The 26,910-nt window shown below is 41.6% G+C and overlaps 2 protein-coding genes across 3 annotated transcripts in view; one reads left to right on the plus strand and one right to left on the minus strand.

Annotated features, from left to right (window-relative positions):
* ELOVL2 (ELOVL fatty acid elongase 2) overlaps nucleotides 1–8,403 on the minus strand; it is a 57,145-nt gene extending 48,742 nt beyond the window's left edge. The window contains exon 1 of one of the 2 annotated variants that reach the window (XM_083827560.1): nucleotides 8,326–8,403. Coding sequence is in view for 1 of the 2 variants with exons in the window: in XM_083827559.1 (XP_083683685.1) it covers nucleotides 3–5 (3 nt within the window). In the remaining variant the exon portion in view is untranslated. Of the gene's footprint in view, nucleotides 1–2; nucleotides 787–8,325 lie in introns of those variants that run through there. The other variant, XM_083827559.1, reaches the window with a different exon arrangement.
* A 129-nt stretch (nucleotides 8,404–8,532) lies between these two features.
* SMIM13 (small integral membrane protein 13) lies at nucleotides 8,533–20,609 on the plus strand. The gene is made up of 2 exons (XM_083827576.1): nucleotides 8,533–8,756; nucleotides 16,926–20,609. The coding sequence occupies exons 1-2, from the start codon at nucleotides 8,681–8,683 to the stop codon at nucleotides 17,117–17,119; spliced, it is 270 nt and encodes an 89-aa protein (XP_083683702.1). The 5' UTR covers nucleotides 8,533–8,680; the 3' UTR covers nucleotides 17,120–20,609.
* The last annotated feature ends 6,301 nt before the right edge of the window (nucleotides 20,610–26,910 follow it).

Genomic DNA, 26,910 nt, shown 5'->3' on the forward strand with positions numbered 1-26,910 from the left:
ACCATGGCGCTGTCCAGGGTAGCAGCCCGGCTCTGCCGGCCCGGCCGCCGCCGCGCCCCCGCTATAAGGTACCGCCTCCGGCTCCGCCGTGCCCGCCTCCCATCCCGGGGCCATGGGCCTGCCCCGGGGAAGGAGGGAGCGGGAGGGCAAGGCCAGCCGCTGAGGGGGAAGGGGACGAAGGCGGCAGGGAGCCCTCGGCCAGCTGCGGGTTTTGTTCCGAGTGCAAACAAAGCATTACATCTCCTATAAAAAACATTTATTCAGACTATCGAAGCTTACCGAAAATGCCCTTCTTCTTTCCCCCTGTGTTTAATAAAGCAGACTTTGGTGTGTGAAATAAAAACAATCTTTCTTACAATAATAGCATTCTCCATTTTGCTTTTAAAGTGAAAATTTGTCAAAAATTACATGCCAAAAGTGGCAAAGCTGTCCCAGTGCTCCCCTCTCAGTTCCGGCTGCTCAGGGTTTGCTCGACCAGAGCTCAGAGAACAGACTGTCCCTGTGCTGGTGGCATGAGCAGTGGAAATGAGCCAAGGGGACCAGGTGTGGCACAGAACAGGTAAAGCCTTGAGTTGGCAGTGTGCCCAGGTGGCCAAGAAGGCCAACGGCATCCTGGCTTGTGTCAGGAATAGTGTAGCCAGCAGGACCAGGGAGGTGATCGTCCCCTTGTATTCTGCTCTGGTGAGGCCACACCTCGAGCACTGTGTTCAGTTTTGGGCCCCTCAATACAGGAAGGACATCGAGGCCCTGGAGCATGTCCAGAGAAGGGCTACAAAGCTGGTGAAGGGCCTGGAGCACAAGTCCTGTGAGGAGCGGCTGAGGGAACTGGGGTTGTTCAGTCTGGAGAAGAGGAGGCTCAGGGAAGACCTTATTGCTCTCTACAACTACCTGAAAGGAAGTTGTGGGGAGCTGAGGGTCAGCCTCTTCTCACAGTAACTAGTGATAGGACTAGAGGGAATGGCCTCAAGTTGCACCGGGGGTGGTTTAGGTTGGAAATGAGGAGACATTTCTTCTCCCAAAGAGTAGTCAGGCTTTGGACTGTGTTGCCAGGGAAGTGGTAGAGTCACCATCCCTGGGGGTGTTTAAGGAAAGGTTGGACGTGGTGCTTAGGGACATGGTTTAGTGGGTGATGGTGGCCGTACAGCGATGGTTGGACCAGATGATCTTGAAGGTCTTTGCCAACCTTAATGATTCTCTAATTCTAAACTAAAGTGTACTTGATGTATATAGACTATATTTGTGCAAAAGGTAGCACTGATGTTGTAAACCTCAGGTTTTTCCTGGTGGCTTCCTTGTTCATGTACTACTTTACATCTTGCATTTTCTTGGATCTAGACACAGAGATGCTCCAAACGTGTTGAGAAAGTCTGCTATCCCAGTGCTGCTTGCCTGCCTAGCAATGATGTGCCAGAAGCCTCACATGAAAGCATGTCCTCATATAACTTCTAGCCCATTTTTTGCAGACACAAGTTTGTTTGCACTTCCAAATTCCGGTGTGTTAGTCTGTACTGAACTGCTATAATTCCTGAGGTTGATCTGCTGGCCTTTCCTCTCATTAATGTTCTTGATCAGTTATTCATTTGATTCTTTCGATGTTACTATAGAACATCTTGAAATACTGAAAAGAAGTGCTTTTTGATATCAATTCTGTCCCCCAGAGAAGTTGCTATCTAAGCAGAAAGTTGTCCTCTTTGAAATTAGTATTTAGGTGCTGTAGAGCAATGAGCAGTTCAGAAGATGACTGGCAGAGAATCATGGTAATGACTCAATAAATTTGAATACTTCTTTATTGACCAAACAGGCTGGATTCAGTGTGTCAAGCCACATCCAGCCCTAATGATGGTAATACAAAACATTTTTTCTTTATTCCCACTTTTCTTTGTCTAAAACAGAAAGCAAATGGATGTTCAGGTTTGGTAAAGACGATCCATTCCTAATCTCTTGAGCTTCTTGTAACTGAAACATCATAATAATATCAATATAATTTATATCTATAGTAGCAACCTGTTTTGTTTGTTTGTTTGTTTTAAATCACAACAATTATTTCTCCAATGAAGTCACAAATAGGGAGCAGACAGGATTTTGATGGCATTTAGAAGAATGTGTAATAGTACTATGGATATTTTAATAACTATCTAATGTGTGTGCTGAATTTGGAGACTTAAGGGCTGTGTCAGGATTTGGATTCATCTGTTTAGTATGGAGGGTGATGCTGCACATTTTGTTGGATCCCAGGCACTGAGCACAGCAGACTTCTGCCAGGCATGTTAGCTTTGAGTGGTTGTTGAACATTATGTTCTGCTGAGAGGAAAGGCAGAAAAATAAGTCAACATGTGGAGAACCAGAATTGCTTAGTTTCAGCTGAAATTCCTCAGAAACAGGGAGAATAAGTAGAAGCAATTTAAGCAGCACTTCACTCTGGGACAATGCACACAACAGATGGTGAAATACCACAGGGCATTAGCTTGAGTCCTGCTGGTGCATGGATTGCTGCAGATTTGACCTTATCACAAACTACCGAAGAATGGTTGAGGTGGGAAGGGGCCTTGGAAGATCATCTGGTCCAACTCCTCTGCTCAAGCAGAGTCACCTAGAGCCAGTTACCCAGGGCTGTGTCCAGCCAGGCTTTGAATTTGTCTGGGAAAGAAAAGTGAACTCTGACATGTCTCCCATTGCTGATCACTGCTCTTGCTCACGATCTCCTCCAAAACTTGGAATTTAAATTCAGGACTTGCCTGTTCCACAAAATTGTCTTCTCAGTAGTATCTGTACAACTCACTGGCTAAATATGTCTTCTTTTCCTGAGAAGCTAACTGGAATGAAAGAGGTTCACTTCCTTATATTGTCAGTTTGTTATTGTTGTTGTTGTTGTTCTATTTTTTTAAATTATTTTATTATTTTTTCTAATTTTATTAACACGGGGCAATGGTTACATACCTAAAGATCTCAATTCTGCTACTGATGTTATGGGGAGTTACAAGGTTAATGTGATAGACTTTTGTTAACTCTCAGTGAATGCTTAAGATCTGTTGGTAATAAAGCTGCATTGAATCAAATCTGAGCAATCACTCTAAAGCTAACGTTTTGTAATTTCTTTGTATAATGTCATTTTCTGTGCTTTTAATTTTGAAACTATAGCTGTTGTAATATGACTGTAAATATAAAACTAAACGTTGTATTAAATTTCCAGCTTTGGGCATGTAAAATAAAAAAACTAAGCCACAGTAAACTTGTGGCTGCAGAAAATACTAATTTGAGCGATTGTGTAGCAGTGCTGATTTTGTAGTATTATGTTTTATCACCCCCTTTCGGCGCAAAGGGATACTTGCAGGTATTTACTCAAACGCTTTGCTAAAGCTGAAATGCAATTGCAACGCATCCAGGAAAAGTCCTTGGCTGCACTCACAGTTTACATAGTTTAGTTATGTAGTTTGGCATTTTATAAATTTCTGTAAATAGAATATTCTCATCCCTCTTATCATATTCATATTAATAGTCCATTTTGATCATTTAAATCAGCCAAGAACTGGGTGAAGATTGATGGACCTGAACCAAAATTGAGGCTAAATACAAAAGACCATATTTAGATGCTCTGTCCATTGTCTACGTGTCTCATGTGAGGAGTCTGATGGTGGTAACTTTCTGTGAGTTGTGACTGGAACTGAATTATTTCTCCTGCATGTGCTAGCATTTAGCATTATGGTAATGTATAGAGGTCCCAGTTTGGGACTGTGGTCTTGCTGTGTTGAGACCTACTCTAGAAGGCAGGTCCTTCCTCAAAGAGCTTACAACATAAAGCATCATGTTATCAAGGATAATCACCACCAGGGAAAGGAGTGGATGCAAGCTCGTCTGTACTCCTTCCCTGGGAAATAGTAATGTATTAATTCCAAAAGAGAGGCAGTGGGGGGAAGGTCGTCAAGTGTAGGCAGAATAGAAGAAAGGGATACATTTTGCACCTTCTGCATGAACTATCATTACTTGGCCAGCTTCTTGAGTATTAGCAGTTGGCAGTCAAACTTGTTTTGGCAACAGTACTTGGCATGGTTGCCAGTTACTTTCAAAGATATTGTATGTGCCAAGACAAGGATTAAAAAATTAGGACATGGCTGAACAAAAACTGCCTCAATTACTTTAATTTGCTCTTCTTGTGCACACTCATTTTAATAAGTCTTATTTACATTTATAGCCTTTGGCAAGACTCCCGCTTCATCAATGCACTGTGTATGATAATAAACAAAAAGGAGGCCATGGATGATGCAAGGGTGTTAAAAACGAGAAAAGATAATCTTGTTAAAGTGGTTGAAATTCCTTTGGAGGACTAGAATACACTGCTTATATAACACAATTTCCATGTGATTATGGGTAGATCGTTTAAATATTTTTTCTACAGCTAGTCAAAGATTTTATTCTTCCTTCTGCTGTTGCCTTAGGGTAATTGAATGTAGATTTGTCAAAGTGCTGAGCTCTTGCAGCAGCAACTGACATCAGTGAAAGTTCTGCTGTGCTACACAGTTATGAATCTGTGCTACAAATACATTAAACACAAGAGAAGCGTTACATTTTCCCCATGCACCAGCTGGAAAGGAAACCAAAAGGGGCAGGTTCAAAAGCAGTTGATAGTTCGAAAAGGTGTTTCAGCCTCAGTCCTCTCCCTGGCTCATGGAGGATTAAAACATCCCTCCCCTGTTTTGCTACACAAACATGACCACCAGTTAACTGACTGCTGTGAAACAACTGGTTAGTCTAGATGCATCAGCTCTCACACCCTTTCAATAAGGCTTGTGCCTTCAGAATCTTGATTACTCTTCGCTGCTACCGGTCTTTAGCTCTCTTATTTGCAATATTGCATGTCGTTGCTGCTCTGTGAAATCACGTCAAATACTCCTGCTTTGGCCTGCCCCATGGTCTGGTGTACTAATTAGCAGAAGCCCTCTAAGAGGCCTTCTCATCAGTCTTGTGCTACAGTCCCTTTGCTGCATGATGACCTTGACCAACCTTTTTTTTCTAACCCACAAAACATACATCAATGCATAGATGGTCATGTACACTGACAGAAAAGATATAAGTTTGATCAGTGTTGAGCGTCATAGGAAAAAGTATTGAATATAGAATATTGATAGTGTGCAGTGACCGAATGTTGAAAGGTGATGGATAAAAGACGATAATGACTTTAATAAGTCATAAAACTCATTATCAATGATTTTTTTCCATCCTCTTCAGGGAACAGATGAGCCACATTCAATTCTGCAACTCCATATTGCACATACACAGGTAAGAAACTAGGTAGATCAAGCTTAGGTTTGCATAAACGACCTTATTTCTCAAACTTCAGAAATTAGAAACTTCAGTGGTTAGAAAAACTCATTGGTCCAACACTTTCTTTTAATATACTTTCTTGCATTTCACAGACTTCTGAAACAAACAAACAATATCCATATTGTAGCTCACTTATCCCAAATGCATCATCATTGGTATTGATACAAATTTCTGGCACATTAACATATGAACTGATACAGAATCATAGAATAATTTAGGTTGGAAAAGAGCTCTAAAATCATGTAGTCCAACCTTTAACCTAGTATAGACAAGTCCACCATTAAACCATGTTACTACGTTCCATATCTACACATTTCTTGAAGACCTCCAGGTACGGTGACTCAACCACTTCCCTGGGCAGCCAATGCCAATTCTGCACAACCCTTTTAGTAAAGAAATTTCTCCTAATATCCAACCTAAACTTCCCGTGGTACAACTTGAGGCCATTTCCCCTCATCTTATCATTTGCTGCTTGAGATTGAATTTAACTTGAATTTAACTGCTTCAACAATTATGCTACGGAGTCTTTTTTATGTGCTTGTTGTCTGTGCTGATGGCAATTTCAGTACTGCATCCATACTGCTCTCCAGCAATCCCAGGCCACTGAGACCAGAGGGAGTGTAGAACATGGAAGACTTGCTGTCAGTAAAGGAGGACCATATTAGGGAGCACTTCAACAAACTGGATATACGTAGGTCCGTGGGGCCTGATAGGTTGTACCCGTGAGTGCTGAGAGAGCTGGGTGATGTCATTGTGAGGCAATTCTTAGTTACCTTTGAAATGTACTGGTGACTGGGAGTGATTCATTAAGACTGGAAGAGAGCATATGTCACTCCTATCTTCAGGAAGGAAGACCTGGAGAAGTACAGGCCAGGCAGTCTTATCTCAAACCTTGGGAAGGTGATGGAGAAAATCTTTGTGGAAGTGTCTCCACATACATGAAGGACAAGATGATCGTGAGTAGTTAGCATGGATTTAAGAACAGAGAATCATACCTAATCGACCTGATAGCCTTCTACAATGAGGTGGTTAGCCCAGTGGATGAGAGGAGAGTGGTATCCTGGGCTGCATTAGGTAGAACATTGCTGGTAGGTCAGGGGAGGTAATCCTGCTCAGCTAACCCTGTGGTTAGGACATCTGTGTACTGGGTGAGAAACCTTGTTGAAGTTAAGCAGAAGGTGAAATGCTTCAGCTTCAATCATGATATTCTGAAAATTTTTGGATTGTATGTTTGCCTCAGATTTAAGCCAGTTATGATTCATGAAGCTCATTTGTTCGATTTACTTCATTTGCTTTGTGGGATAAAAAAAGTTTTTAAGTACTTCACTTTTTTTTTTTTTACAAGAAATGTAACAGCTGCTAGGTTGGACATTTCTCTCCTTTTGATGGTTATTGTTCAACCTGAAAAGTCTTGTGGTTGGGAAGCTTTTCTGATGTTCATGTCAAAATTTCCCTTTCTATTTCTATAAGAGAATTAAATTTCTTGTAGTATAATTTGAGAGCATTTAATTAACAGAAGATAGGTGATTTAGAATGGTTAGTATGAGCAACCAAAATCTGGTATCTGCTTTGGCTTTTGAGCTAGTTCTTTTAAACTATTTAAAAGCATTTACCATTTCGAGATGCCTTAAATTCATGCCCAAAGACGCATCAAATTTAAATTTTACATTCTGAAGAAACACACACTTAAACAAATAAAATTAAGGATTTCCAAACTGAACATATGTTGATTAAAAGACCCTCTTCCTGTGCAGTGTAATATGAGAAATTTAGTTGCTTCCTGTTTTCATTTTTATTGTGTAATATACTGCCTTGGATGGTATCATTGTTATATGTATTTATCACTCCAAAATGACTTCATTCCAAAATAGTTTTCCAAGATAATTTTTTCTTCAGTTATGGGTGCTGAGTGGTTCTGTGATGTGGTTTGGGGATGTGAATTAATTAACTACTATTACTAAACCAGTTTGGAACTGTAGGATAATGTAGATAAAATTTTTGAATAGACCCCAAATATGACAGCTACTTTACAGGAACATGGCAGTTCCATACCCAGAGAACTTACTCTCTGTGAAAACTAAAAAATTAGAGAAACACAACACTGTAGCTAGGAGGGAACTTATTTATTTTTCAAAATCTAATACAGTAGTATCTGTTATTGCTTTGCTGTTTGTTTGCAATACAGAAGAAACCTTGCATAAGTATGCATGTAACAACTGCTTAGGTTAGTATTAGAGTGACATTTAAAGATGTGGAGGCATTGATAAAGTACAAAGTTATTGAGAAATATCAGAAAAGGTGTTTAAAGTGGAATTAAACTTGCAAGACATGATGAGTGGGTTAGGCAGAGTATTAAACAGGGCTTGGAATGTTACGAGAGTAAGTCTGAAACGAGAAGATGGAACTCTGGTCTGATTTGGTGAAGTGACAGCAAATTTCAGAATGTGAATGGAGGATTGCATGTGCAGGTAATTTTAGGTTATAGGTTTCCTGAAAGGAGGAGGCACATGACATACTCAATGAGCAGGAAAAGCAAGAACTTTAGCTTCGCTTAAAAGGGGAGATTTTAAAATCAACCATGTAAGAAACACAAAGGATAAATGGATTAGCCTTCTTTGACATCTCACTGCAATGGTGACATCTTCATGGGCAATCACAGCTCTGCTCTTGTGGATTTAAGCACACATTTTCAGTAGTTTTGGGAACATTAGCCGGTATCTCCCATGCTACAAGGTAAAGTCACAACCTTTTTCCAGTGCTAAAGGTGAAAGTGCTAAAGTCTGTGTCAGTGAGGCTGTATCGGTGAGGAGCATAACCTTTATCTCATGATTCCTGGCAGTTATGATTTCCTCGGATTTCCCTTATGAGGGCAAGGCAGCTACAGTGTTATCACCACCATGTCAACACAGGTCCTGTGGAATTTGAACCACCGCTGTAATGTGCACATCAAACAGCGGGAAGCCAGCATAGCGATAATAAAATGAAAAAAACGAAGGGCTCCCTCAGCGCAGAGGAAGAACTGTCTCCTCAGAGCTGTCGATGGAGCGCACTCCTCTCAAGCGGCCATTACAAGCGATGGCGCGGCGACACCATCGCGCGGCGACAGCATCACGCGGCGAGGACACGCTGAAGGACGCGGGGTGCGCTGGGACTTGTAGTCCGCGCCGCGCCGAGGCCTACGCATTCCTGCGGGAGCTGAACTACAACTCCCGGTGAGCTCCGCGCGCCGCCCTCAAGGCCCGCCTCGTCTCTGCTCTGTGGAGCGGCGGGAGGGGACGTTGCAGCTGCCAGCTCGCTTGGGGACCCATCTGGCTCCGCAACCCCTGGGAGCTGGCCTCTGCGAGAGGGGCGAGCGGGCAGCATGTGGCAGAGCATCGGGCTGACTCTGCTGGTGATCGTGGCCACCCTGGCCTGTGTGCTGCTCTTCATGCTGTGCGGTGAGTGGCCGCGGGGCGCCTCCGGAGAGGCTAAGGGCGCGTTGCCCTGCGGTGTGGGGGGGCTCGGGCCCGGGGGGGGGGGAGAAAAAAACCCTCCCGGACCTGTGCTGGGTGAGGTGACCAGGGTATCGGACTGGGAGTTCAAAAAGCCAGTCCCAAAATACAAGATAACCACCACCAAACCCAGCTGTGGTGCAGACCTGTGAGATGTGAATCCACCAGGCGTTCACTGCTCAAGGGATTTGTTTTTTGAAAACCAAGGGGGGTAACCTGAAGGCTCAGCTGACATTTAATACTTTTTTAAAAAGTTGTGCTCAAAACTGCATTGCAAAAAGATGTAGTAATATCAAGGGGCTAGGCAATGAAATGGCAGATGAAGTCCAGTATTAACATCTATGGAATTACACCCATAAGAACTGAGAGGTATATGCATATGTAAATCATGTGGAGAAACTTAAGGGGTTCAAACTGAACTCTTACTGTGCTGAACAGAGGATTAAATCAAGGCACTCTAAGAATTTTTCTAAAATACATTTAATTCTTTGTAGAAAGAACATAGGCAAATCAAATGTTAAGACATTTAATATAAAATAGAAAATGTCATTATATTGCTACAGGGATCTATCACGTGCCTGTATCTCAGTGTATTTCCATTACCTTATTTATAGAAAAAAAATCTAGATTTCTTTTTTAAAGCATAGAATGGTGAGAGCTATGCAGTAATTTCTGCATGAAGAGATTCTAACTAGGTTAGAGCTGTCTAGCCTGGAAAACAGTTGAATGGTGGAAGGTGATAGTTTGAAACTGAGTAGAGTGAAAAAGGTGAACAGGGAATGGTTGTTCAATTTCCTTGTTACAGAGGAGCTGGAGTATATCAAGGTAAATGATCAGGCTTAAAAAAAAAAAAGGAAAAATTATTCTTTTACACAAAGAAAGGGGAAAATGGCAAGCTCATGAAGAATATTTTGGATTCTAAAACTTACCATTTAAAGTTCATAGAAGAAAGGTCCATCAACGTATTTAAGCCCTACTGCTAATGTTAAAGTAAGGGAACATCTGAAATACAGAGTATTGGGGGTAGGTGAGGCACGCTGTAAGCTTTCCCTCCTCCTGTGCTCTTTTCTCCTGTATCCCTTATTGTCCATTGTCACAGACTGAACAGTGACACAAGTGGATATCTGTTCTGAGATGGGTTTCGTGTCTTCAGTGGGTATTGTCTGGCCACTTTCTGTCTTTTGGAGGTGCAATGTATTTACTAGGCTTTCCATGCTGTCAGAGTACAGGTGAGAGATCAGTAATGCTGAAGGATAAGAACGACTTTGCAACATACTGTTCAAAATCAGAAACATTTTCTCTAGGTGTTTCTGCTTTTGTCTCTGTATGACAAACAGTGTGAAGTGCCAAGGGATCTTTTTAACTTTGCCTGGTAACTTCTCTTTACTACTTCCTTGCTTAAAAATAGCAAAAGTAGTTAATAACTTTATTTTTAAATGGCTTATAAATACTTAGCAGTTTAGACTTCTGTATTCTACGCTCAGATTTAATGAACACTATGCTTCAGATCTGTCCTCTGTATCTTGTTTTTAACAGTATCAGAGCTTATAAATTGATTGCTAAAATGTACCTAGATTTTAAAGGTAGTAAATGCAGGAAGCTGCTGTTTATATAGGGTGCAGGTGGTGCTGTAACTGTTACCCTGTCAGAAATGGCTAGGTAAGGTTTGATATGATTTATATAGTATTGGTAATGGTATTTTCTTAGTTTTACACAGCATTTACTAATCAGTTAGTACTAGGATACTTCTAGTTCTTGTGCCAAGACTGTTACTGGAAACTATTTGAGGAAAAGTGGTGTCAAGACCACTATTAGGAGAAAATGAGTATAAACTACCTCCAATCAAATTATTTGTGCCTGTGATAGGCAGCTTCTTATCAACTTTTGTACTGTGGGGGTCTCTATTTGTAAATAGAGAGCTCCTGTCAGTCTCTATTTGTAAATAGAGAGCCTGTCAGTCTCCCAAGGAGATGAGTGCTGTATGTATGCCAGGATACAAGTAAATGCTAGCCAGTGAGGCACACAAGTTAATAGACAAACTTGAGACAAGGATGACCGGATATAAGCTGAAGTAAACTTATGGCTATAAAATATTCTTATCAGCTTCTGATGAGAGGTGTTTAACAGCTTCAGAAGAGGACTGCCAGGGTCAAAAGACTGATGAGCTGTTACTTGGATTTTGAGTGGGTTGTAAAAGGACTCATGGTGTGAATGCTTGCAGAGAACAATCTACTAAAATATCCAGATGTCCTAGGATTGTGTGAATTTCTGTTGCTTATCACAAATGTGATGGGATAAGCGCTATGAAAACTTCCTATAATGTTAAATTTCCTTCCAGTTACTTTTTTTCTGAAGTGAAAAGATAGTTTGTGCATTGAATTTTATCAGAAGTTATTAGGACCAGTTTATCAGAAATGTGAAAAGCAAATGATTATACCCGAATTTGGCATTTATGTCTATACAAATACACTGAGTTAGTGACCTGAGTTCTTTTTCTGTTTAACGCTTCTGTGTGGGAGTATTGCCATGGTGGTCGACAAGCTCCGTGGTTGGTGATAACATCAGACTCCTAAGGGTGAAGGCATGACGAATGTAAACAAGCTAGAAGGAACAAAGAAAAGTGATTCACGAGACCCTTGCTGTCTCAAACTGCTTCTTCTCCAACCGTTAAGACATGGAAGTGGCTCAGTGTTTGCTGTTGCCGGGCGAAGTTGTTAACTAATGAGTAGCTAGTGGGAAAGTACCACTTGTAGAGCCAATGCTATAAGAAGGGAGCCTGTCCTCAATAAAAATTATTGAAGTTATTGATCCCTAAAGAAACCCTGGTGTCTGTGCGGTCATTATGCCACACTTCTGGATGCTTGCAATTGCCATTTCCAATCCTAATCTGAAATTGTTAGGAAGCACTGAAGGCTTGCTGCTAGTGAAATCTATTTGTAAACTGAGCACATCTGACATAGAAACCATTGAGAGACTACAAACATGTCTGGTTTTCAATCGCTCTTTTAAAAGTGGACCTAAGGTAACTTCCTTCCACTTCATAGCCATCTTTTCAGATTTCCTTTCTCTGGTTTCTCTCGTGGTCTCATTGCTTTTGTGCATTCCTTGTTGCTGGTAGGAATTTATGCACAGTGAAGGAGATAGGTAAGCAGTACATGAGTTCACCTTGGCTGATGTTCTATTCTATCCTCTGTGTATTTGTTTTATTTTCCCAATGTATTAATGCATATAGTCCGATGAAGGTGCAGAAGTGCCTTCAGGGGAAGAGAGAGGCATGTTCTTCTTATTCAGCAAGTGAGGCTGATGAGATGGGGTTTGAGACATGAGCTTAAAACAAAAATAATGTAACTTTGATTGCTGAAACAAGTGTGTCTGGTTTGCCTCACAAGTCTGAATTCATTTGCAGATGGGAAAACATCTGAGCCTTAAATTCTGCCTGAATAACTCTTCTATAATGTTTTGTTTAAACAGTTTTGTAACTATCTTAAATGACATAATCCTGTGAAATACCTCAAAAGATGAGGAAAGCCATGCCTGAGTAGGCTAGCAATAAAAAGAAAATACCTTTTCATTTGAAACTGAAATTTACAGCTGTTAAAAATGGAAGACTGGAAGAGAGCAAGCTTCCTTGCATCAGTCAGCAGGTGATCTGGTGTGAAATAAGGAGCAGGCTTAGGGAACAGCACAGACCCAAGCAGTGTGTCACTGACAGCAGACATCAGGTGACAGCAAAGGTGTTCTCTGGGGTAGTGCATTACATGCCTCTTAAAAAGGCACAGCGTTAAAGTGATTTGCCTGTTGTAGAACCTTGTTCTCCCAAATTTCAGTTTAGCCTCTAGAGCTGTGTGTTGTTTTTTTTCCCCCATCTGTAGCTGTTAAGATTTTATGTGGTGGGCACTTCAGTGTTTGAATACAAGCAAGTAACTCTTGCACTGTTACTGCATCACCTTCCTTCCTTTCTTGGACCAATGTATGTTTTGCATAAGAAAATTCAGGTTATTTTACACCAGCATTCCACATTATCTGTTTTGGCTTTTTGTGCTTATCTTCCTGATTCAAATGGAAGAGGAAAATGTGTTCCAGTAAAGAAAATCCTCCCGCTGTTTATGTTTACATGCCAACATAAGGTGAATGAAAGTTATGGACCCGAGACTTGTGCCCGTGAGCACGTGAGGAGTAATGTGGCATCAGATTGGTTTGCTTCTTTCCCCTTTACAAAGAACTAGGAGTCAGTATGGGAGGTAGCAGAAAAGGTAGCTTTATTGAAACTTGGTCAAATTAAAGTTGTCATGACAGCTTTATTGCAAAGATGATACATGCTTTTGAGTCAGTAAATGAGCCTTTGAGTCACGGTCCCATCTTTGCAAACAAATTGCATCACCATTTGTAGGAGGGGTGACATACTGATGGCACGATGCCAAGCGTGGCTTAAATGTCTCTGGCTGGCACCTAGCCGTGGCGTTTTAAGTGGCTCCCAGCTTACAACTCTGTAGAGGTTGGAAGCTGCTACTTTGCCTAAATGCTGAATAATGGTTGCAGCAGACAGACTTTCCAGGCTCTCTGGATTTAGGTATCTGCTATACCGAGAGCTGGAGCCCCTGCTGTGTGTTGCAGTGGTGTACCCTTGTCCTAGCTTGCTTCTTAGAGAGCAGCTTCTTTCACCGGTTAGGGTAAAATATTACGTGTCACCCCTGCTAGTTGGCTGAAGATGTATTGTGCCAGTGCTGTTTGACTGTCACAGATTCAACCAAGCTGAGAATGACTCAAAAAGGCAAAGCAAATGGCTAAAGAAGACAACACTGATTCCAATCAAGTATTTTGTGTGTGGAGATGAACCAGTAGGACTTCTTTGAGTGGCCTGAACAGACTGGAAACTTCTTAGATGCAAACTGGTGGTGCCAACTACCTGCCTGGCATCGGCTCTACAGCAAAATAGTGGCAAAGCTGAGATGCATAATAGGAGAGTGGCCTTTCTGTCCATTCTTGTTTAAAAAAAAATAAAATACACTAAATGCACTCTGTAGTTGACAGTTAAAAAGTATGGGGTTACAATTTTGCAGTGTTCTTAAGAGGCTTAAAAATTGGTAAAAGATGCATTGCCATCTCATTTGAAAGTAACTTGGTACTTCAAATCTGCCTCCAGGCTTTGTCTTTTGTTTGTGGTTTTTTTTTTTTTTTTGGTTTGTTTAATAGTGTATTTACTCAGTACTGTTGCTGGAGAGTCTCTTTTGCCCTGAGAAACTTGCTTCAATTCTTTACTAGTCTGGTTATTTCTGAGAAGTTTCATTGGAGTGTTTGGTAACTGCGAAGCGACAGGGAGTCTCAGCTGAAGAGGCAGCTTTAACTGGATTCAGATGAGTTTGTGTGTTTGGGGGATGTTTTAAAAAAACTTTCCATCCAAGTTGGCACTGTGATGAGAACAAGTGAAGGAAAGGAATCTTTCTACCTTGATTACCTTATACCACAGTGTCTGTGGTGTAGTTTGGCAGATCTGGGGAGTCTTTCATGTGGAACCAGCTGGGGTGCATGTGGGGAGGGATGTGCCTCCAGGAGAGCACCGTACCGGGAGAAAGATCAGAGAAGAAGACCAGGAGGCAGCAATGGATGGTGACGTGGCAGAGACAGGGTAAACCTGAATTTATTTTTACAACTCCTGAGCCCAGTTGCCCCTCCCACTGTCAGTGGGTAAGCCTCTTGTAATTCTGTTTTCAATGCACTGCATCGTGGCACACATCTCCTGCCTGGTCCTGCTGGTCAGGTTGGTTGTAACGGCCTTCAGTGTTTGCTTTTGTCCAGGTTGTAATTCTGTGTAAGTGGCCTGTTTGCAGTGATAAAGGAAGCATATGAAGCTCTTTACCCAGCCAAAGTTAATTACCTCACTTACTGACCTGTTTGTTTATATCAAATATACTCCGGTGCTTCTGTCAAGTGTCCTACAACTTTATTTTGGGGGAGGCCCTGAATATTTTGGCTTTTTCTTCCTTGGGGTGTTCTCTGGAAGTAATGTATGTATCTGACATGAATTCACTTGAAGGTATTTTAGGAAGGACCTTTTGAAAAAGGCAAGTTGTGGCTGAGAGCTTCATGCACCCTCTGTCCCCATCTCCTTAAGTGAACGTGATAGAACACTCTGCATGCTTTTCATGCACTTCTCGGTTCAGTCTCCCAAATTTCATCTCTCAGCAAACTGTGGAATTGAAGATGCTTGTAACAGTTTGTAATATTCTGCTCAGGTCTCACTTTCACCTTTCCTGTATTCATTGGGAATATTTTGTTTTCTTTCCCATGCAGACTGGAAGTGAGCATGGCTTTTGGAGATTTGATTACTTTTTTTTTAATGAGGTTTAGAGCCATGAGAAAAATGGATCGATTTATGGTCTTCGAAGTTGACAAAATATTGTAGATCCCAGAGACCTTAAATACCACTCAATGGGAACAATCTTCAGAAGTAGAGGTAATTTTTACCTCTAGATATGCAAAAACACAATAAAAGAGCCATTTTCATTTTTCTTTTCTAGATACAGGGGTTTTAAAGTATTTGTGAGACATCAGATTCAATTTATTCACAAATCGTTTAAAGTTTTAGATGTTAACAGAAAAGGAAATACTTAGAGTAGGCCTTGGGAATTAAGTTGGATCTTAAAAGGTTGTCATGCCTTCCTCTAGCTGACCCTGGTAGCAGAGAAGTTCTGGAAATTAAAAGTCTACAGGATGAGAAGAGTATTCTAGGACAGAGGGGAAGGGTGGGGTCTTGCTTTGTCCTAAGTAATGGCTCTTTCACCTTGTCCTGACTCCAGTGACAGAAGAGGGAGAAAAATACAGGTGCTGTGGTTATACAAGTGCCACTTGTTCGTGTTTCACCTTGCTTAATATGCCTGTTGCCTAGGCTCAGAAATCTGTTTCTGCTGACAGCTCTGTTGCTGGGGGAACAGCTTTCCCTAGTTGTGCAAAACAGGGCTGCTAATATTTGCAGGTGTCAGCAGTACAGGCTTGAATGGCAAAACCTTCAGATTGGGAAAAGGAGTGTTAATTTATAGCTCTGACTGAGATAAATGGTTTTGATATTGCAAATGATGCTTATATATAGCATATGCCTTTGGATCACAGCTCCAATTTTATCCTACTTATCTGTGAAATACGCAGCTAAGTGACACTTCTAAGCTATAGATAATGAAACTTGACTGGCCAGCTAGAGGGAATGGGATAACTAGTTCTCAGCTTGGTACAGCTCCAGCCTCTCTTTATCAAAGTGCTTAGATAAATGAGAATTTTATAAAGAAGGTTCTGGGTTAGGTTTAGATAAAAATACATCTGCTTTTGTAAGTGTTGGCTATCTGTTCTGGAAATGCTGACTTAAGAGCAAGGAGGTGGTGGATTTTAAATATTTTTAGAGATTCTAGAAATGTGACTCTCTCAGCTGTAAAATTCACTTGTGTGGTTTTGAGACCAAGAACGTTTCTGCATTGGAGTAGAACTAAATGTTATACAAATTTACCTGATAATGTTAATTTTACTTTAATGGAACTTTGGTGTGGTGAGAAAACACTGAATTTGGAGGATGTTGTCTTTTAGTGAATTATGATAAGGAAGTTATGTATTTAATGTAAAACATGGCATTAAGTCTCCAAGTGTGCCTAATGTAATGCAGCTTTTAAAAGGTGGTTTGTCCTGAGTGTGATGTTTGCTGAGGGAGCATAGGAACCCCACTGCTACTTTTTTACAGTGCCTACATATTGAATCCTGTCGCCTTGCTTTAGATGTAACCACAGAAGTTCCTTTTCTCCTGCCAGCTAAGGTCCATGTCTTTGCACTGGTGTAATCGCCTGCTTATTGTTTGCTGTGGCACTGCAATTAAGAATATGTTCAGGTTCTTGCCTGGAGCTTAGAATATTTGCTTCTGGATGAGGGCAAACTTGATCAAGCTGAATAGTTGCATACAGGACTGTGAAAAGGGGTGAGTGGGTGTGGAGGGGGAGGGAGGGATGCTGGGGTTAAGAGTAATCAAGGTGGCACTTGATTATTTTTTTCTCCCTTTTCTGTTGTGTTTTGCCTGAGAGCTGCCTATCGATGTGTGTGAAGTAACTAAGTGGTACCTTTTTTCTTTGTCTCCTGCAGGCTGGTATGTGGTCTGGCAATTGTTTTTGTCTAAGTTCAAATTCCTGAGAGAATTGATAGGTGATACAGGGTCCCAGCAGGGGGACAACGAGCCTGCAGAGACAGAAGCTGAACAGGAGACTCCACCCTCACCACAGAGAAGTAGACAGAAATCTGCTCGACAGCGAAGGGCACCCGCAGAAGAAACAACTTAAAATACTACATTGAACTTCTGGTTAACTATGAATGGTTAAGCACCTCTGCACTGTGTTGTTCAATGGCTTGACCGTAATGAAAAACTGACCTAAGAGGTAATATTAATACCTGTGGACCTTTGCTTCGGAACTGTCAATACTTGCTACTTCGGTAGAGGTTCAGGGAGAGCTTCAGCAGCAAGTCATAGAGTACTGTAAGAAATGAGGGGTGGAGAGGGATCTCCATCAGAAAAATGTTGAGCTGCTGTAGCTCCGGTCCCTGTGCACAGATGAAAAACAGGTCCTGGACCATAGGCTTAGCCTTTGCATTTGTCTGAACATAATAAATGTTTCAGAGTTGAAATGGTTTCTAAATTATTTTTTTCTTTACAGCACTGCAACTACATGTAGTGAAATTGAGTTTTATTTCTTTAGCTATATATGAATGTATATTCTTTTCAACCTTGAGAATGTGTGTGAACTTGAAAAACAGTTGAAAGAATATCCTGCTTTAGAAAGTATTCTAAAGTGAAACTGTTATTTTCTTATCTCTATATAAGTATAAATGAAATATGAAAAAACAATATTAGGTGAACATGGGAGGTTTTAATTGTTTCCTTAAAATAAGGCAGAAAAGGAATCGGGTCATAAGATTTGTTTTCTTGCTTTTGGCATAAGAACGGTTACAGGTAGAACAATCGTGATAGATTTCTGTATGTTCTTCCTGAACCTCTTACTCCAAGTCCAACTTATGTTGGAGAGGGGAAGATGCCTAGGTTATGTACCTATGGTTTAGTAATCTGAAGTGTCATCTTTGGCTCTTGAATACTAAGTACTTTTCTAGCTCACCTTGAACACTCTTACATCAGGTATTTGGTACCAGACCTAACTTTTTCTCTGGAACCAGTGAAGGCATTCCGACCAGTTTGGTAGATGTCACTCTAACACTTTGATATTGTTACAGCAATGAATTTAATGAATTTGGTACCTCATGTTTGGTGGGGGACTTGCTGATCTTTACCAGTAATGAGCTCCTGGTTTTTGAGAATGAGTTATGCAGCTATTCTGACGCTTCAGTTCAGAATTAAGAGCTCCAGTTCTGTTTATCTAGCCACTCTGAAGACTGATGCGTGAGATCTTTGGGAAGAAGAGGACCATGCATGTTCCACCTCCGTGTGCATGGTGTGGGGAACAATCAAAATGTCTATTTCATGAACAGCCTCAGTTTTCTCTCAGAACCTGGATATGTGGTATTGTTTGGATCACTGTTCATTGTATTAAAACAAACACAAAAACAACAACAACAAAAACTGTTAAACAGGACTACAAAATTGATCTTGTACTTGCAGCTGTTACGAAGTTTAAACCTGTAACTTCCAAACTTGTGGTTTTAGTTCACTTATGCAGCTAAAAGCAGCAACGTTTAAGTTTTTCATTAAGTAGACCTACTTCTGGGAAAAGAGCACTTCTTTGGTGCCTTTGTTTTAATTTGTCATCTCTGAATACTGTTTGAAAGTTACTGAGAGTATTCACCTTATAAATGACTTGGATGCTTGAGCATTAAGATATGTAAGATCAGCCTGGACCTTCCTTTGGAACCTGAAAGTCATTGTTTTAGTTACTAGCATGTACGTATAAGCATGCTTTGTATCACAGGGTTGTACTTTAAAGCATGACTAGACAGTACACATATCCTTGAAACACATGCAGAAATATAATAAGTCTCCTTCCTCTCCTGACTGCTGACAAGGGAATTTTTAATATTTTCTTCGCTAGTAAAATTCCCGTTTACTCAAACTGAGCAAAAGCAATCAGGTTCTTTTCCTTGTTGCTTTCGGTTGATTGCATTACACAACTTATTGTCACAATATTCTTGTGTCTGTATGTCTTTTTCACATGATGAGACTTTCAGCTCAGCAGTACTAGCCAAATCCTGGAGCATTTCTCTGAAGAAAAATGTTTAGCATCTTTGTCTTGGAGCTTTGCTAATATGGGCTTACAAACAAAGAATTTTTTTTTTTGTCCTGATGTAGAATATTGACACTCCACTGCACTTTACTTTTGCCTAGACATAAATCCACTGAAGATGGCAAAATGCTTATGCTTGTAATATCTCCATCTGAGATAAGGAACAGTTAACTCAGTCTCTGCTTCTGGTAGCTGTGAAGAAATGCAAAGTTACAGTGATATATGTAGCTATCCAGAGTAGTTCTAAAGGTGCAAGAATCAAGACTCTGGAGCAAGTTAATGAAGGAAGATCCATGCAGGTTTGAATGTTGACAATGATTAAATATGCAATTAGATGGTAGTTTAAAGCTAATGGGTGTAGAATCTCTGGGTAGTTCATCTGCTCTAGCCAAGCAGTTCCCTTATTTGCAGATTGTAAGTGTACATTTCACTCCCCAAAATTATTTTCAGTCTCTTAAACAGCTGATGCTATTTTTTTAAAGTTGCTGTGACATAGCTGCCAATAACACTATCTGCTTAGTGTATAACATTTGTGATCTTACTAGTACTTATAAGCCAGAGGCTTATATTATGAGGTTAGGAAGAATTCTATAATACTGGTATCTTCAGTCAATATACAGTTTTTCCTGAGAGTCTGTAGTAAAATCTCTGTGCAGGGCACTTCATGCAAACCTGTAAAAATGAAGCTGTGTGTGTGCAAGCATACTCATGATATAAGACCTGGGTTGTGATTGCTGGCAGTCCAATATACTCATGTCTTTGAATATTTTTACCAGTGTACTTCTGAACTGTTACTGGTGGATAAGCACTTAACTTTGAAATGACCTATTCAAGTCTGAAACCTTATGAAGACAACATGTTATGTGGTTGGTCTTGTTTTGTTTAGTAGAAGCTATTTTCAAAACTGTTCATTGCCTTATTGCTGCAGCCATTCTCTTGAATGTACTTTGGGTTGGTTATTTTAAATATATTCATATCACTTTCGTTGCAGGGGCCACGTAACTTTTGAATAAGCAGTGATTACTTGCATTGTATGTAATTAGTTTATTGAAAACACTTACTGCCAGGAAGGCTGGAACAAATATAGTACAGAGTGGTGAAAGAGTATAGAAAACGTATTGTTAAAATAGCAGAGTATAGACAATTGTTGCTGAATTGCATAATTCAGACCTGTTAGAGAGCCACTAAGGTTGTTATAGTGGTGATCTATCTAATGTTTGCCCATAAGGTTAATTCTATGCAGTTCATCCACTGAGCACTGCTGCTGTAGCTGTTTGCAGTAAATGCCATATACCGTGCTGCAATTCGTGAGCAACTTGCTGCTTAACATCAGGTTTTACACTGAACTATACCTGTGTATGTAATTCTGTCTTGATTGGAAATGACCAGCATAAAAAAAAAAAAAGTGCTTAATGTGGTCATTTGCTTCTTCAGTGTTAAGATACTGTACTTAAAGCTTCTGTGGTTGTCTGTTTTCATCTGTTTAGCTCTTGTTTTAACTGATTGCACAGATAAAAAATAAAATAACCAGACTTGTTGCAAATACTTGATCTGAGTGGGTTTCTGGCTCTCTTTGGAACAGGATTTTTTTCTGTAGAATAAGACTTCATATGAGTGTACAACACTACAAAAGAGGACTTCTCAGAAGTCAGATTCTAGCTGGCATAGTACCTACAGATGATTTCATCCTAAAAGCCAGGTTAGTATGTGTCTTTTAGGTCAGTAGTTATTACAGATGATTTTTCTGCATTGCTCTTGAAAGCTGTCATTTGATTTTAGCAATTAAAGAAAACAACTCCTCTTTCCTTTGTTCTTGGTACTTTTAAGATTGGTTACTGATTTAAAGTAGGAAGGTCTAATAGTTTGGAATTGAGGATGTTGTACAGGAGAAGAAAATGTGTGTGCTTCTCCCTGATTGCTTCTGTTAAGTAAAATGCGCATGTTGAGTCCTGAGTGTTTGTTGCCATAAAATTTCTTTAATATTGCGAGAATGAGATGTTCTGCTGTTGTCCTACTCTTCTCATTTGCAGAAAGGGCCTACTAACAGAGTACAGTAAAATGCTATGGCATTAGGTAACTTGGGCACTTGAGGGTTTTTTGACTTCAAAAAGTCTGAATTGTAGATAGGGGTGTGTTTGTGAAGGGGGGGGTTAGAGATAGGTGGGAGTGATACGTGATTGTTTACAAGTATCAGATGTTCATAAAGCACCTGCTTGCTGTTCTGCTTGGTGCTGACCACAAGGAAGCACATAACGGTCTGCTCCAGGAAGATAACTAAAGCTGCTGCTCTGTAACTCTGCTCTGCCCCAAGCTCCCTAGCAGGCCATCGTTGCCGGCAGTGCTCCTTCCACACAGGTACTTGTGTGCAATCCTTGAGGTTCTCATGGCCATTATCCAACACAAGGAGATCAGGTAGTCTTTGTAAAACAAGCTGGGTTTCATCTTGCCTTGGTTATACCTATGTGGCCTTGGTTAAACCTATGTGAAGACTTTTACCTAGGATTAGACTGGGAGTTGGTAGTGTAAGGATGCTGGGTTTCATATCAAAACTTAAAGACGTGTATATTGCTGTACTCTTCATGTAGACCAGAAATTTGTGTGTTTTGAGCATCTGTACTGTACATGTACACTGTTTGTGATGTACTTCCTTCTAGCATGGCTTGTGTGCTTTGCCACCAGGACTCTGCCAGTGCCATTGAACTTGGAAGGGTGAGAAGACATGTCCTGTATTGGGGGCTGTGGCCTGATAACTATTTACCTGCAAATCCTTCCCAGCTGGGGCTGTGTGTGTGCAGTACGATGCAGGCAGCTGATTCTCGTTCCTTCCATTAAAACTTGCAGTCTTCTATGCAGAAATCTGTGCTGTGAAACCTGTGACTGGAGCTTCAATTGCCTTGCCTTCACTGGAGTAACTTAGCAAACCAGGAGGTGTGTGCACCCTACATCCTGCTCAAAACTGCTGCAGTGGAGGGTAGCTTGTTATATGTGATATTAATATCTCCTCTGTGCTGGAGGATTTGAATGGCTCGTTAGGATTTGAAAGTCTGGTATCAGCAAATACAAATTTCACTTTCTGGATCTCGTTCTCAGTTTTTCTGTTGACTTTCTGTATTAGCCTCTTAATTTGCCAAAATCACAAGGTTTATTTGACATTTGCATCATTTAATTACCAGCAATTACATGTACAAAACGTTATTTGTTTTATACTTTCTAAAGGATTCAAATACTGAGGGGAGGCTTGACTTTTTCCGTACCCTTAGTTCCAAGATGTCCTCATGTTCCTCTTAAGTGCTGCAGTAATAGTGTGGCTATCAGGAAAGCGCTTACCTCTGGACTGGCTTCCCAAACAGGTGAATTGTGCCTGTCTTGTCTGAAACCTGGAGGATCTTGTTGCCAAAGGTGGGTGAAAAGGGAGCTTGGGGCCCAGCTGTTCACCACTAGATGGCGTGGGCCTTCAAGCTTTGCAGGTAGAGGGCACATTGCAGGAGACCTGTTGAGCACCCACCCATCAGTGCACCCAGTGCGGTCAATCACCTTTGCTGTCCCTGTTTTTAGCGATCCCGGTGGAAATCCTGGTGGATCTTGGCTGGGAGGAACAGGGACATCCCCTTGCAGGGAATGCCTTCCTGCTATTTGCCTACATGTCTCGTGCCAGGAAAGCTATGAACTGTGTGTAGAGTCCTGTGCCTGGGGGAATTGCATGTTGTTTTGCAGTAGAGGATCACTGGATAATTTTTTTTGTCAAAGAAAGTGACCTCAGAAATGATCTGCCTCAAAGGAAATCCCAAAAGTACCAAGAGGGATCTGCTTTTCTTACTGCTTGCCATAAAATAGAAGCAGCATTTCTTTACCTCTCTGGGTTATGAACATACTGTAACGTTGTAAAGACCAGCTTAAAGAAATGGGTTAGTTTTTCATGTTTATTTTTTTCTGGACTAATCATAGGAGTAAACTGTCTACTGTCCAGATCTCTTCAGAAACAACCTGCTGTTGCATTTCTCACCTTTCTTATGGTTTCACTGCAGGGATGTGAAGTGAAATGACAGCCCACCAGAGCTGGTCAAAATCTTCCTGGTTACGGAGCAGCTGTTTTCTGGCTGTAAAACCAAGACTTATGATGTGCTCACTTAATATTAGCCTTGCAGGGAAGGTTTTAATACTAGGCTTGGGGGTAGAGAGCCTGTGTCACGTTTTCTTTGTAATGAAGACAGAAATCCTTGAGAAGAGCAATGAGATACAGATGTAGTGGGAGCCTTGCTAGCTTGTGAGTCATCCTGCTGATTCAGGCAAAGGGAGAAACAGGGAGCATTTTGTTGGTGTCCCTTTGAACCCTTTTTGATCTTTCAGGCTGTATGGCTTGCCAGGGAAAGAGGGCTTATTGCAGCTGTGTCTGTGTCCAGGCTACATGCGTTTCTCCTTCAATCCATCTCTTAAAGACTGAGCTCAAAGACACCATGTCCCTGCAGGTTTCCTGTAAGTAAGGAGTGGGTGGAAAGACAGGAAGGCTTCAGGTCAGCTGTGCACAGGAGTTTGTGTATAAAGGTAGGGTTAATGCAGGGCTTCCCTTGCCCTTCTGCATTGGAGCCATTCATGTGCTGCTTGGGCCTGGAGGGCTGCTGCTCTTTTTAACAGTTTTTAGCACTTGGCAAGAGAGCCTCTTAACAAAAGTAAATGTGTTGGGAATAAACTGGGCTGTCTGCAGTCACCTAGCAGGTCAGCATCTTGCAGGATCCATCCACCACATCAGTGGAAGCTCCTTTGATGCTGTATGGGAGAGACATCTCCCTGTGATCACAGTCCACACCTATCTCCAGCAATGGCACTAGATTTCCTCCTCTGTCCCATGCCCTTCCTGAGAGGAACTGAGAGTTCATGTTAGATGAGCCGCACTTGTCCTCAATACTTCAAGCAGGACTGGAGGATGCTTCAAAAGTAATTCTGGGAGATCGGGTGAGCTTGTCCCATTCTAGCAAAAGGAAGAAAGTGTGCTGAGAGAAGGAGAGGGTGCAGTGGTGGGGTTTGGTGTGTGCTTCCTGCACTGGGAAGAAGACGCAATAGACTGAGTTTCATTAATAGCCATCATGTTTACTACTACTAATGACAGTAAGAGGCCAGCATTTGGTGCAGCGCAGGGGATGAGGTTGCAGCCTTCCCATTGCCTGAGACCTTCTGCATGCTGAGAGGCTGGTGTGTTTTGGAGCTGGGCTTTGCTTTCATGTTTTGTGCTGCTGTCAGCAGGTGCGAGACTGTCCCACCTGGGCAAGGAAGCTGTGGAAAGCTCATCAGTCTTCCTACTTGTGCAAAAGGTAGGGCTTGGAAAGCCTTTGGGTTTTCTGTTGTGTTTTGGTTTGTTTTGTTTTTTTTTTTGCATTCCCTCTGCCTGCAGTACAAGGGCAAGAGATGAATCAAGTCTGGAGGACTTGCTGCTGTGAGCATGAAATAGGTTTTTAAAGATATATATGCATCTCAGCTGGTGAGGGGGCCACAGCTGTGGCTGCTCTGATAATGAGGCTGGTGCCTTCGTCTTCACGGCTGTGGACAAGCATCCCTGCTGGGGAAGGGAAGGCTGCTGCTGCAGTCCTTGCCTGGGTGCCTGTTGTGCAGTTTCCTTCTGGGAAGCCATGGGTGCTTTCTGGTACAAAACATTGTGTTTCACTTTTCTGCTTCCATTATTCTTCTTTAAAAAAAAAAATTCCTTGTAATTCCTTGTAAAAGTAATTCCTTGTAAAAGGGTCGGAATTGTTGCTCCAAAGGCTTTTGTTTGCTGTATAAGAGATACCATAGATAGCCTTGAGCTCCTGTGCTGCTGCCCTGTCATGGAACCCTGACCAGAAAGTTAGATGTAATGGCTCCATATGAAAAATGTGAAATGTGGGAGTTTATTCCCTTTGCTAGCACAGCTGGAGGAAGATCTGTCTGCTGGAAAACCAGTGAGCTGCAGCAATTTGGGTTGTGGTAAGGGTCTGGTAACTAGTGCTGGCCTGTCTGTGCCTTTGTCTTCCCAGACAGTAGTACCATGGGTTTGTGGTATAGGAGCAGTTTCTGTGTCCTGATGCTCCCATCTTAAGTGTGCTCTGGTTAGCTGTTGATGAGCACAGTGCCCCAGTACCTTGCTCGTTATTAATGTGCTACCAGCTGCCCCTGCAGTTTGTTGCATGGGCAGTTTCTTTGCTTGTGCCATCAGATAAAGCATTGAAAATAAGCCGAGACTGTTTCCAAATATCGTGCACTGTAGAAGACTCGTTTCATTGAATGTGTGTACTCACTAAGGTACGTATTGTTTGCCGAATAATTGTCATGTTCATGCTGATACGGAACAAAAATAGGATGGAGGCCTATATGCTGGCCGTCAGGAAACAGTAAATGACGATCTTTCATAACGTGTTTCTAATTAGTAAAAGAAAATAAAATCACTGTCAGAAAGTCATTTTGAAAACCACACTTTGAAATTGTATGCTATACTGTAAGTAATTGTATGCGGTAATGTATGTAAAATAGAAGTTCTTTCAGCCTTCTTATTTTTTTGTGATTCAGCTGTTGTCATGCCTGCAGGCTGGCAGCTGTGGGCTCCTACCAGAGCCCCTGGTGACTGCCTGGGCTCAGCCCTGCTTCAAGCAGGGAGCTGTCAAGAGAAGAGATTTGATGAAGCCTCAGCACCAAAGCTTTGATTTACTGACACCAGGCTCCCTGGTCCTGGGGAAATCCACAAGCTTCTACGGTGTTTTAGCTTGTGACTCCAGTTAAACTCCATATGTAGCTGCGCCAAGTTACAGGAGATAGATACGGGATTTGTCATGTTAGGATCCCGCAATGTGATCGTTTGTTGATGAGCCACTTAACTGAGCTGCCTGTAGAGGCTTGAGGAGATGTAAACAATGGAGCTTGGAGAGAGTTTATCTCCTGCTAAGGTAGACTTAGTCATACAGATCAGGCTTTACTGAGCCTATTTCTCTCTATTCAGTTTAAGGAGAGCCCTGGTGATTGCTCATGTGCAAATGTCTTTAGATAAGCAAGACAAGTCACACCTGGGGTGTCTTACACTAGGAGAAGAGATGAACTGACCCAAACCGGGGCACTTCTGAGTACACCACCCCTAGAGAGAAGAAAAGAGGGAACAAGGAGTAGGCTCTCATTTGTATCTCTGCCTTCAAGCAGCTTTACTCCTTGGGTGGAGCTGGTGGTTATTCATACTGCTCACAGCTGCAGGATTTGTCAGTGTGTGTAGCATCGAGAAAAGACTTCCAAGATCATCTAGCCCAGCCACCAATGTCACCCACTAAACCATGTCTCTAAGCACCACGTCCAACCTTTCCTTAAACACCCCCAGGGATGGTGACTACCACTTCCCTGGCAACCCATTCCAATGCCTGACCACTATTTCTGAGAAGAAATGTCTCCTCATTTCCAACCTAAACCTCCCCCGGCACATCTTGAGGCCATTCCCTCTAGTCCTATCACTAGTTATCTGTGAGAAGAGGCTGACCCCCAGCTCCTCACACCTTCCTTTCAGGTAGTTGTAGAGAGCAATAGGGTCTCCCAAGTGCCTCCTCTTCTCCAGATTAAATAACCCCAGTTCCCTCAGCTGCTCCTCATAGGCCCTTCACCCGCTTCGTAGCCCTTCTCTGGACATGCTCCAGGGCATTTGATCAGTTTTCAACAGGGAAAAAAAAAATATATATATATATATCTTTACCAGAGTATTTGGGGCTACAAATCAAGAATAAAAGTATTTTAGAAAACAGTAGAGAAACATACCTAGAGAACAGTATTTAAGTTACCAATTTGTACAAAATTTCTCCTATAGGTGAGCCATCCACAAAGCAGGACGGTTGTTTCTAAACTAC

The sequence above is a fragment of the Anser anser genome (genome assembly GCF_964211835.1).
Source record: "Anser anser genome assembly, chromosome: 2".
Classification (NCBI taxonomy): domain Eukaryota; kingdom Metazoa; phylum Chordata; class Aves; order Anseriformes; family Anatidae; genus Anser; species Anser anser.

Coding starts and splice junctions, on each gene's coding strand:
- SMIM13 (XM_083827576.1), top strand. CDS start 8,681: ATGTGGCAGAGCATCGGGCTGACTCTGCTGGTGATCGTGGCCACCCTG. Junction 8,757..16,925: donor GCTGCTCTTCATGCTGTGCG/GTGAGTGGCCGC, acceptor TGTCTCCTGCAG/GCTGGTATGTGGTCTGGCAA.